The sequence below is a fragment of the Bos javanicus genome, chromosome 15 (assembly GCF_032452875.1).
Source record: "Bos javanicus breed banteng chromosome 15, ARS-OSU_banteng_1.0, whole genome shotgun sequence".
In the NCBI taxonomy this organism is placed as follows: Eukaryota; Metazoa; Chordata; class Mammalia; order Artiodactyla; family Bovidae; genus Bos; species Bos javanicus.
This window is the reverse complement of record NC_083882.1, coordinates 30,898,583-30,911,245: the sequence shown is the minus strand read 5'-3', so window position 1 is coordinate 30,911,245 and position 12,663 is coordinate 30,898,583. Positions and strand designations below refer to the sequence as shown.

At 51.0% G+C, this 12,663-nt stretch overlaps 1 protein-coding gene across 1 annotated transcript in view; it reads right to left on the bottom strand.

The window, feature by feature from the left end:
- POU2F3 (POU class 2 homeobox 3) overlaps positions 1 to 9,291 on the bottom strand; it is a 90,639-nt gene extending 81,348 nt beyond the window's left edge. The window contains exons 1-2 of the mRNA XM_061440603.1: positions 9,171 to 9,291; positions 1,877 to 1,945 (exon numbers count right to left, since the gene is read on the bottom strand). Of these exons, the coding sequence (XP_061296587.1) occupies positions 1,877 to 1,945; positions 9,171 to 9,198 (97 nt within the window). The 5' untranslated portion in view covers positions 9,199 to 9,291. The remainder of the gene's footprint in view (positions 1 to 1,876; positions 1,946 to 9,170) is intronic.
- Positions 9,292 to 12,663: the final 3,372 nt, after the last annotated feature.

Here is a 12,663-nt window from a genome sequence, read left to right as displayed (position 1 = left end):
CACAACTGAACAACTAAACAACCAATCCCTACTCAGGATCTGAACTCCCTCCACCTCCTGGCTCACTTTTCAGGGTTTTGTTATAGGTCCTTCTCACTCCCGACACAGGCACCTTGACTTGGTCCCATAACTAATAACAGGGCCCCAGAGCTAGCCTGCTAAGTGCACTCTTCCATCCATATGGACATTCTCTTAACTGTGTCCTCACATACCTGGGACAATATACTCGGCCCAGATGAGCAGAGTTGGCTCCAGCCAGCCTGCTACAGGGGGAGGGTGGCCCAGCTTCCCTGAAACAAGGCTTCTGGACTCTCCTTTTTCTAGGGAAGTGTTCAGAACAGAGACAGGCCTGATACTCTTCAGGAGAACTCATTTGAAAGCCTTGCTTGAGTTCTGGAGATAAAAGGCAATTTTCTTCACAACTGGGAAGAAAAGATGCCCCATTCCATAGACCCTATAGTAACACATTCTCAGCTAATAAATCAATTGGCAAATGGTTGCAACTGGCCCACCCTCTCCTAACTTAACTGTCCCTAGACACAAAGCAAAACATAAAACCTGTGCCACCACCTGTGCAGACAGACAGTATCAATACTAAACTGGGGAGCGGGGTGGGCAGGAAAGTTTATGGGAAATATATCCTACAGATGCCTCCACAAGACTCTCAGTTTTCTTGTCCCTGATCCGGAGCCTTTTAGCTTTAAGAATGGAACTAGACTGGGACTTCCCTGGTGGTCTAGTAGTTAGGAATCTGCCTTCTAATGCAGGGGACATGGGTTCCATCTCTGGTCTGGGAGCTAAGATCTCATACGCCACAAGGCCACTAAGCCAGCCCGCCTAGCCTACAGAACCCGTGGGATCCATGTACCACAACTAAGATCCAGTGCAGCCAAATAAATAAATACTAAAAAAAAAAAAAAGAATGGAATGAGACTGCACCTGAAGACTTGGGAAAAGATTTTAGCTCTGGGGGACATCGATTCTCTTCCACTTCTAATTTTTACGCCTCTAATGATCTAGATGAAAGACTAATTGAGGTCTTGTTGGGATGCTATTAAAGTTATTTGGTGGTGTTACAATTTATACTCATCTTTCTTTAAGTTCTTTTTAATTATATGGAGCTTTCAAAGTAAGGATGACAGAGTTAAAAGCAGGGAGCTATGAAACTTTCTTCTCAATTCTTTTCTGTTCTCTTTCTCTTATTCACAAAGCAAAATCATCTCCAGGCACTAAGCCTTCCTTTCTGGGTCTATTTACCACCCACATGCATGTAATTTGGAAGACAAACACTTGTACATGGGCCTCTTTGGTTAGATCCTTGAGTAGGATTATTGAGAAATCTGGGGTTAAAAGGCCTTAGTTCCCATTTACCAAAGACAGGTTCTGCCTTCCGTCAGCCAGTAGCAGCTGGGAACACAGCCTGCTGTTTCTAGGGGTCTTGGAATGGCAAATGAAGAAGTGAATCTCGGAACTTTCCTGGGGGTCCAGTGGTTTGATGCCAAGCTTCCACAGCAGAGAGTGGGTTTGATCCCTGGTACGGGGACTAATGATCCCATATGCTGCACAGTGCAGGCACAAAAAAAAGGCGGGGGGAGAAGAAGTGAATCTCCTCCCTAACTTGTTTGTTTCTAAGGATCTAAGGCCTCGTTCCAGAGACTTTGTTCTACTGTAGACCAATGTCTACTGTTCAAAGGGTCATACCCACATCTCTAGGGAACCTCTTCGCTTCCTGACTCAGCCTTTGGGTCTGATTGGCTGAAAGACCAAGCCAGAAAGGATACAAGAAATGAATAAGAGATTCATTATTCGATGAATTCCAATAACCCTCTCCCACCCTTGCTTTTCTGTCTCTGTCCCCAGAAGAGAAGACCCTTACCTGTCTCCACCTGGCTGAGAGCACTTCGAGCATCTGTAGAATCTGCTACGTCCCCACTCATCTTTATATCTGCAGGGAAAACACAACCGATTTTAATAACAGGTCACAATTTTTCTCGCTTTGACATATGTGGCTGTAACTAAACAGTGAAGATGAATGTGTAATTACAACAACCATCAGACTTTCAAATTCCTGATTCCTGAACGTACAACTATTAGAATATTCATAAGCTTGGGGACACATATACTCTTCTCTCAGGCTAGCCTCCTTTCCCCCCTCTTCCGGCTACTGTAGGGTCTCTCCCACTTTGTATCATTCGTTGCCACTACTTTCCATCGCCTGGCTCAGCTGGTAAAAATTTAAACAAGGGGAAGGGTACAACAGAGGGTGGGTGGAGCATGGGGGAGAATGTCTCCCATTCTTCATCCTCACTTCATTTGGCATCTGGAGAATGTAAGTAATTTTTAAAGCAGCATAAGAAATCCATCTCGCATCCTGCCCCCAACCCCCACTATAATAAATCTAACCTGGGAGGTAAGAGTACGCTTGAACCAAGGCCTGCCCTTCTGCCTCTGTTCTCTGTTTGATTCTCAGAGGCCAGCCCACTGTCTAGGGATCAAACCCTAGTATCTGTGTGGCCCTCTCTGGGAATCCTTACCTTCTCTCCTACTCATTCAGCATTTTCAGTTCTTAGTAAGAGAGGGGTGGTGACTGGGTCAGTGCCCCACAGCGAGAGAAGACCTACACAAGCCCCCTGTCTCAGTCCCCAAGTGCTTCTGGTCTGGCCTGTCTGCCCTGCTTCATTTCAATAAATTAAACATTTACCCACAACAGACAGCTGCCACTACCTAAGAGGCCCCTAAGTCCCCTCCAGGGTGCACAGAGAGAAGGAAAGATGTAACTTTGAACTAACTCTCGTTCTCTAGACTCCTCTCCTTATTAAACCACTCAAATACTGAAGCCCTTAAAGACAGAAGAATATTTTATTCAAATTGGGTTGACTCCCCACCCACCCACCCACCTTACCCCCACCCTCTTCTCTGGGGCAGCATTTTAACTCTTTCAAATCTGATAAAGTCTGGGTGAGCCAATTTGCATACCCAGCTCCCCAGCCAATGTCGGGTAAGCAGGCCATCTTCATTTGCATCAGGTAATCAAGCAGTTGGCAGTCTGGATGCCTGAGGTCTGGAGAGGATCAGGATGAGGGAGAAGGGTGGACCTCCCCCAGGGGGAAAAGCGGGAAGAAACTCATTTATTTATTTAGTTTAGGGCAATGACGTGTGTGGCTCTGGCAGAGACTTAAATTGTGGTCCCAGGGGTAGCAGTGACTGCAATGTAGAAGGGGTGACTGTCACGCCAAGCAAGACAGAGATGGGGAGTCGCAAGGCTTTCCAGACCTTGGAACACCCCAGCAGCAGGGGTAGGGGTAAGCAACCTTAGGAGCTGCTGTAGTTTGAGGAGTATTTTTGAGATCAGCCTAAGTGACCACTCCCAGATGAATAAGTGGAGCTCCGTAAGCCTGCCTCAGACATCCATGCTGTCCTGTGTGGTTACAGACCTCTAGGGGAAACCCTGCAACCACACTGGCCACCCTTCTCAGCGCATGACACTTGAGAAAGCATTTCGCGAGCTTAACCAAAGTTCTTCCTGCTGCAGTTTGAAACTTTCTGTATAGTCTGCCATGCATCAGCATAACTAGGGTGGGCCACCTGGACACACCTGCAAAGGACTTCTGCTAGTCCTCATTTTCTGCTCCAGTGGGAAACAGGCTTTGCTTTGTCCCACCAATGAAGTCCCACCCTTGAGCTGGGCATTGCCTACCACAAACAGGCTCAGTCACACTCCCCCATAGGGATTCTCAACAGTGCTGAGAAAAAACCAGAGACTGACGAGGAAGCGGGTGGGAGGGGGGTGAGTTCTCACCCTCATTGGGCTTTTAAACCTGCTTCAGCAGTCCTGGGAATTCAGAGCACAGATTTTGACAGCAGACAGACAGCCCTGGATTTAATCCCAGTGCCATCCTAACTAGCAGGGGGAACCCTGGCCACACATGTGAACCTGTTTTCTCAGCTAAAAAAGAAAAGAAAAGAATGATACTCCCCAGAATTATTGTGATGAGCAAGTAAGATTTTGAATGAAAACAGCCTGGCACAGCACTTGGCACACAGAAAGCTGTGATAAATGAGTGAACTAACTGGATACTTAAGCTTCAATGGGGGTCCCCTTCTCCCATTACAATAAACAGCTTTGGTTTTCTGTCTCAGCATTATCGTAATTTGTCCTTTACCTGGGAAGGCATCTGCATTCTCCAAATTCTGACTTCATTAGAAAAACGCTCATGGGCACAGGAAGAGTTTAAGTAGTAGTAAGGCTGGGATGATAACCAAGTATTCTGAATCAACTTATTCCAAACTTCTGACATTTAAGAAGGGTAACTTTTTAGCTCAACCATAATTTTATGCCTATAACGCAGACTCTCCTCCAAAACCCATTCCCTGCACCATCTTTAAATCTATCCAAAAGCCATCTCTCTGAACTTTTAAATTAGCATAAAAGGAAGTCCTAATCATATCGAAAAAAAACTTTTGAAGGAGTCAAAGGCTCCACACTCTACCAGGACATCTACTTGTTCAACGTATCCATCATGGGAGCGACATTGTGATACTTCGGGATCGGACAGAGATGTGGGTCTGCATGGAGGGGCAGGCTGAGATGATCTGTAAAAGCTCTTGAGTGCCATAGGATGCTAAGATACTGAGAGCCTGTTCCTGTTGGGTAGGAGGTTGAGGCTGATGGGCGGAATGAGCTCTTGGGTCTCAGCCTAAAAATGGGCCAACACCGAAACTCCCTGAGACGCCGTAACCCTTTGCCTGTCGGACAACACTTGCCGGAGGTGAGTGGGGGAGGTGTGGGGTGGGGCCGGGCTTCTGTGCTGTTCTTATCTCAGTTGGCACTGAGTAGGCTCCTTGCCATCACTCCCTTCCCTGGGGAGGCTCAGCTGCTCTGTGTAAGAACCCAGATACCAGACAGCCCCTCATCTGCCTCACTGGCGCCGTCATTCTCTGAAGCTGGGGCAAGGTGTTGGCTGCCGGCCTTGCCCTCCTGATGCCCTGGCATGACCCAGCAGCAGCCCCTCCTGACACATTGGTGAACCAGGATGTGTGTGTGAACCTATAGGAGCAGAGTCTGAGGGGCAGCACTTCCCCAGGCTGCAGGCTCAGTGCCCACAGTGTCCTGGACATCCCGGGCCCAGGCGATGCTGGGAAAGCAAAAGGTCCACTCCCCTCTCTCCTACGGTCCATCTTCAACTCTTCGGAAGGGACTGGAGCTCCTCCTGACTTCTCCCTCCCACACCCACTGCTGGGGGCACTTCTCCCAGAGGCAATTCAAGGGGCCCACCCTCCTACTTCTAAGCTAGCCATGTTTCCAACTCTGCTGTGGAGGAGTCAACCCTCACCTCTACTTCAGGAGAAATGCACATCCTCTCATGAGACCTTGGAAGGACCCTGGGGTCCCGAGCCGTAACTGGTATCAGTCTGTGAGACTTGAATCTTCTTTCCCAACCCTGATGGGGAACAGCTCACAGTGAGAAAAGGGGCAAAACAAGAGGTGCCCTGGGACTAACTGAGTGTCCCCCTTAGGCTGAATTCCACTGTCTCTTCTGTCTCTTCTGCCTGAGGTTTTTGATTCCTTTTTTTTTTTTTCTGGCTACACTGGTCTTTGTTGCTGCGCATCAAATTTCTCTACTTTCGGAAAGTGGGTACTGCTCTCTAGTTGCCGGCTGTGCAGGCTTCTCGTTGTGGTGGCTTCTCTTGTTGAGGAGCACAGGCTCTAAGGCGAGTGGACTTCAGTGGGTGGGGTACACGAGTTTAGTTACCGGATCTTCGTGGACCAGGTATCAAATCCCTGTCCCCTGCACTGGCAGGCAGGTTCTTAGCTGCACCCCCAGGGAAGCCTTCTGTCTGACTCTTGTCTACCCCTCCACCTGTATGGGGCCTGGGAGGGAGGAGCCCCTCTTTGGCTGGGGTGCCCCCCTGTCTGGTGACCTCATTCATGCTCGAGTGTTTGAGTCGAAGGAGAGGCGCTCTACAAAACACAAAGTGCTGAGGCCCCAGGCAGACCTGGATCACAGCTGGCACCCAGGTTATCTGAGTGAAAAGATGGGCTGGCACAGGGGCTGACATGCCAACGGAGCTGCTAGGTGGGGAGCTTCAGGGTAGCCCACACCCCACCCCAAACTCTTGTAGTAAATCAATGGAGGAGGAATCCACAAGGGCTCAGACTGGGGATTCGAAGGGCAAGTGCTGTTTATAAAGTACCCACAGGACACAGGACCACTGGGAGGGGAAAAATAGGGTTCAAAAGAGACCAGATTTCAGGATTTTCCTGGTGGTCCAGTGGTTAAGAATCCGTCTTGCCAGCCTGGATGGGAGGGGAGCAATGGATACATGTGTATACATGCTGAACCTCTGCTGTCCACCTGAAACTATCACATTTTTAATTGCCTATACTCCTATATATATAGGAGTATAGACAATTAAAAATGTTGTGATAGTTTTAGGTGGAACTATATATATATATATTTATATTAAATATTATATTATATATTTATATATATATAATTTATTATATATTTATTCATTACATATAAATTTATTGTGTGTGTGTATGCGTGTGTGTGTGTGTATGTATATATATATATATATATATGTATATATATATATATATAAATAAAAGAATCCACCTTGCAATGCAGGGAGCACGAGTTCGATCCCTGGCCAGGGAACTAAGATCCCACATGCGGTGGAGCAACTAAGCCTGCACACGACTAGAGAGTCCATGTTCTGCAATGAAAGGCCCTGAGTGCCACAACTAAGACCCAATGCAGCCAAATAAATATATAAATAATTTTAAAAAAGAGAGAGAGAGACCAAGTTTCCGCAAAGAGGATCCTGAACTGAGAGATCCGAGAGAGGGTCCCACAAGGAGACACTCCATAGATGGACCCTCCCTCAGAGACCCCACAGCAGGGCCCTCATTGAAGGACCCTAAAAAGATGACCTTGGAGTAAGAAGCCCACTGAGAAGACCCAGCAAAGGGAACCCTCAAATGGAGACCCAGTCAGAGAGGCTTCACAGAAAGTCCCAAACTGAGCGATCCCTTTGAGGTGCTGTCGAAGGGGAACCGGACACCACAGAGGGGCCAAGAAACCTCACAGGGAGGCTGGACAGCCCCAAGGGGAGACAGGCTGAAGAAGTGGGCTGGGGAGTGGCAGGAAGCAGCTGTAGAGAGATGACTCAGGTTGCCCACACCGAGTAGACGCAGACCCCACCTGAGGAGGCAGTGCCCCTCAGGTTTAGCTTAATCACCCCTCGGTGTCTGCCTGCGGGGACAGGGCTGGGGGAGGTGCCGGGCTTCTGATAAGCATCAGCCTGGAGCTTTCTCCCAGGCCAGGCAAGGAGGGCTCGGCCTCCTCACCTCAGCCTCACCCTCTAGGGCTCTCGGCAAGATCCTCTTCACCCTCAGACGGCCTCCCTGCTGGGTTGCAGGGTCCCCCCTCCTCCCACTTCCCCCAGAGAAGGAGCCTCTAGAAGACAACGAGGTGGAAAACCCCCAGGAAGTCTCTGATCTTCCTGAGGTCTTGCTCCCCATGTGTGCTGAGGCCTTCTTGGTGGGAAGTGGAGGAACGAGAGCCCAGGATAGGCTCCTGGCCACGTCCAGCTCCATACTGGTGCTTCAGGATCTGGAAATGGACTTTCCCCAAACATTGGATGATACCCAGTTGGATGGCTCCTTCCGCCTCACTGAGCCCTTCCTGGCACGTCCTGGTGCCCAGGGATCCACTCAGAGTTAACACCTCCCTGTCAGCTGGCTTTCTCTCAGCCACATCAGGACTACGTCTGGGGAAACTGGGGTCCCTGGGTCTCCCCTGTGCAACCACTGCTGCTTGATTTCAGGACTGGCCGCTCCAGGAAAAGGCCAGACTCTAGCCTGCCGTGCTCCTTGGGTTGGGTCTTGAAAATTGCTTCCTCCAGAAAGAAGAGCAGGTAACAAAATTCCACCAACAGCCCTGAAGTTCTTAATAAAGGCCATGCATTGGGTGCTGCCCCCTTTAAGAGGCAAGTCGCTGGTTTGAAATGGCCAAACCAGGCTCAGCTTTCTTCACCTGGAGTCCTTCTCTGCTCAGGCCCTCAGACCTCCAGAAGCCCCACTCCAACACCAAGTCCAGCCTCTGGTATTAGGAGCCCCTGTCCTCCCCCGGATGGGGAAGGAGGGATCAGCGGGGTGAATGGAGAGGGCCCTGGTTCACTCCGTGCTCACAGACCTTTCAGGCAGGGGAAACTGACTCCCAGAAGAGTATTTCTATGGCCTAGGTTCCCACTCCTGGGGAGAGGAGAGCTTGGAATCTAAATCTATGGGACATGGAACAAAGAACACAGGAACTGGGTACCCCTGGGTCTCCGCTGCCATGCACCCACTGCTGATGTATCTCTCACATCCCCTCTCAGACAAAGAGATGGAAGGACTTCCCACAGGCCCCTGAGCAGGCTACTCCTCCGGTGGGGTCCCACAGAGCTCCGGCCCAGCCCCTGCACACGGACTCCCCAACCCCGCCGTGCACCAGCCTGTAACACCACCTAGATCCACAGAGCTGGGGAGCAGGCACACCTTCATGGGGTCTGCTCCACCTCCTCTCCCAACATACCTGAGGACAGGTAGACTCCCCTCTGATATTCACCAGACGTACTTCCGTAAGCCCTAATCAATATAGGTGCGTTGTACCAGCTGCCCGGGTTGTGCCTGTGTAAATGCCCAGCTCTGTTCGCTTCTCCTAGGCACCCCTAGACGGCACAAATGTCCATTTGGCCTCTACTTGATATAAATGCCGGGGACACCAAACACCAACATGTGGATACAAGTACTTCCCTCACTTTTGCACTCCCAGGTCCACACCCGTGGTTAAGCCAGTGAGCCACCCTTCTGCAGTAAGTGAACAGTAAGGCAACTTCCCCGAGCCTAGGACAGCCCAGCACGCTCAGGTCCCACATAGCTGTGGCTCTTGGGGTGCTGCGAGCCTTCAGAAGCCCTGACACCCCTAGGCTGTAGCTTCTACCCGCATTCTTCCCCCCAATCCCCCAGACGTTCCAGGCGCCCGCCCGCCCCGGGTGACCCGCTGTCCACACCGCCCTCACCTGGCCGCAGGGGAACAACACCCCTGAGAGCGGCGCCCCTGTCCTTCGTCCCCTCCCGCACGCAGGGACACCTGTCAGAGCTCGCGCCCTCCGCCCCTCACCTGGGTGCATGGGTTCCAGATTCACCATCCTGCCCCAGGCGGGGCCAAAGCCAGCTTCCCCCCAGGCCCCTCGCGTCTGCCCCAGCCGGGCCCCAGGGGAAGCCAGGGTCTCCTGCCTTCTGTCCCCGGCCGCCACCGCCGCGGGAGCCGCCGCCGGAGCCGTCGCCGCCGCCGTCGCGCGCTCCGCTGCTCGCTCGCGGCCGCCCGGGCAGCACTCGGCGCGACGGGATTGCCACACTCCCCAGGTGAGCACGCCGCGCGGCGGGCGGGGGCCGCGGGCCACGCCCCCTGGCAGGGCCCCCGCGCCTGGCCCCAGGCCCAGGCAAAGCAGCGATTTGCATTTGGGGAGCCGGGGGCTGGCGGAGGGGGCAGTCCGTGCTGCCGGGGTGGGTCCCGACCCTGCGGAACACCTGTCCGCCCCAGACCGGCCGGCGGCCTCTTCCCACCGCACCCAGGCTCCTGGTCTGGCTCGTCCTATTGAGGAACCCCTGGAGGATTAACCAGCGGGGGCCTGAGCTTTCCTCTGGACAGATGCCCCAGCTCTTGGAGGAGTTCTGGTGTGTCTGGAGAAGCCACGAGAGTGTGCTGGCAAGAATCTAGAGTTGGAATTCTACCTCTCAGCCGCTTGCAGGCTGTGTAACACGAGAGGAAGCTCATCACCTCCCTGAACTCAGTTTACTCATCCATAAAATGGGACAGGTGCTAATCTTAACTGCATCTAATGATAGGAACCTAGCAGGTGGCCAAGCTCACCTAAGTCCCCATGCATCCTCATCTCCTCCTGGGACCTGGATGGGTCCCAGCTAATTATCACGTTTTCTAGGTGAAGATTCTGTCTCTTGCCTGCTCCAGATTGCTGTGAGGCTCTTTGAGAGAATGATGTGAAAGTTATTTATTGAGTGACAGGGGCTGTGGGAGCAGCCACCTCCCTCATGTACAGAGCTGGGAAGTGACTTGTGCAAAGGCAACACAGCACCCTAGTGATGGAAGGAGCCTGGCTGGGGGTAGGATCCTGGCCAGGGGTAGGTCTCTGGACTCCCACTCCATGCTCTCTCCAGCACCCATCATAGACTCATCCTCTGAGCTCCCCTACTCTTCTGCTCCACTCTTCAGGTCCCAGTAAGAGGTGCCAAGGTCAAGAGACGACCTGCCTATAAGCCTAGGAAGCTGGGTGCCCCCAGCAGAAGCAGCTCTCGCCTTGCTTTCCAGGCAGGTCTCCCTATCAAGCTGCTTACAGAACAGATCTTGGACTTTTCTGCCTCTGTGCATTGTTTGCAGTATTTTTTTCCAGGTGGTATATCCACTCACCATCCACTCCCATAATCCCCGTCATAACATCCAGAATTTATTGAGCTTTCAGTGTGTGTCAGGCAGTGTGCTAACCAGCACTTTAAAGTCACTTGATCTTGTTTAGTCCTCATAACAACTACACATTGGACTGTTATATTTCCGTTTTACAGATGGGGAAAATGAGGTTTAGAGGGTTTAGCTTGCCAAAGTTACCCAGCCAGTAAGTAACAGGGCTCCTATTTGAAAGCTCTACACTCTGTTCCCTCTGTACATAATTAAGATGCCACCTCCTTTCTGAAGTTAGAAGTTACATGATCTGTTATTAAATTACTGTAACACTTCAATGTTCCTAATAGCCCTTGTGGTCTGTTCTGTAGGACTTTTCTTATTCTTCCTCCTGGCTGTTAACTGATTGTCTTCCCCACTGCACCAAATACCATGTAGGGTACATGTCAGGTGTCAGAAAGGGCTCAGTGGGGGCCACAGTAGCCCTGCAAGGATAGAAAGTGTTTAATAAGCACCTCTTCGGGTCCATACAACCACTCACCCCCTGTCGCACCTTCCACTCCTCTCCCCACCCTTGGCAAGAAGGCAGGAGACTTTCTTCCTATTTCTTCTGGCAGAGGAAAGAGACCAGTAGCTTTCTGGAGGTCTAGTGAACCCAGGAATGTCCCCTCCCCCATCTGCCTCAGGACACTGCCAGGCTGTTCCCTTCTCTTTCCTCTCCTTTTCTTTCCCTCCTCCACTTCAGGTTTGCCCCAAATCTGAGGCCATTGCTTATCTACAACTGCACTTCACCTACCATCATCCTAGAAAAATGCCTGCACATAGTTTATATACCCCTGTGTGCTTGCAATTTCCATATCTCTATTTGCATACTATTTGCATAGCCATGTGCACCAGGGGTCTGATTCTCTGACCACCATTATCTGGAACCTCTGTCTCTTTTCTATGTGCAAAATTACATTTCTTTCCGGGGCTTTACTTTTCCAGAAGCCAGAGGAGCATGTACCTAATGACTTCTAAGGGACTTCCAGCTCTAGTAGCCTAGGATTCTCGGGTCCTGGGGTTGGGAGGGGGTGGAACTCCTGGGGATGGGGCCACTGGGGAAGAGATGGGGCTGTATGGGGCCTTATAGGTTCATAGTTGGAAGGACAGCTGTGGGTTCCAGACCACAGGAGGGGAGATTGTGTGCAGGAAGGGAGATTGGATGGAGGATGGGAGGTTGGGGGAGAGGTGGTAGACAGGACTTCACCTTCATTCATTTACCCATTCATTCAATAAATATTGACTGAGCACTTCCTATATATCAAGGAAGTTCTCCATGCTGGACATATGCCTTCTTACTTCATCCGCACACCTTTAGGAGAAGCATACAATTTTTAGATTTCTTTTATGGATGAGGAAACTGAAGTTCAGGGGGATTAATATAGCTAGGAGATGGGAGAGTTGAAATTTAGACTAGGTCTGCCTGACTCCAAAGCTGGTGCTTTTAATCCTGCTGTCCAACGTCTGAGCCTGTCTCCTCTTCTCTTCTTTTCCTTTCTATGATCTTATCACTTGAAGTAGAAGGAACCTAGAAACAATCATACGAGGGACTTTGAGGGACCTCACCGAGGTCCACAAGCAGGGAAGACTTGCCCAGGCTTTCCAGGTGGCTCAGTGGTAAAGAATCCACCTGCCCATGCAGGAGACGCAGGAGACCCAAATTCAATCCCTGGGTTGGGAAGGTCCCTTGGAGAAGGAAATGGCTACCCTCTATTCTCTTGCCTGGGAAATCCCATGGACAGAGGAGCCTGGCAGGCTACATTCCATAGGGTCGCAAAGAGGTGGACTTAGCTGTGCAACTGGGCACGCACACACACAGGACTTGCCAAGGTCACACAGCAAGTGTAGGAGGAGACCCTATTCTCTCTGCTCCTTCGTCATATGTTCTTCCTGGGTCTTTGAAAGTTGGGTGGGGCGAGGGGCAATGTTGGACACTTTTTGTTCCTTCTTTCTGACTTGCTTGATGATCATTTCCACTAGATGAACTGGAACAGGTGTGCAAAAGACCCTTTGTCCCTCCCTCCTTCATGGAGACTGTGAGTGCTTCTATGGAACACTCAAGAGTCTCCCTGAAATCAGCTCTCTGAGTTCTGGGCAGATGGCAGGTGGTAGGCCCCAACCCCTGGGGCTTAATACTCACTCTATTCCTCTGTTT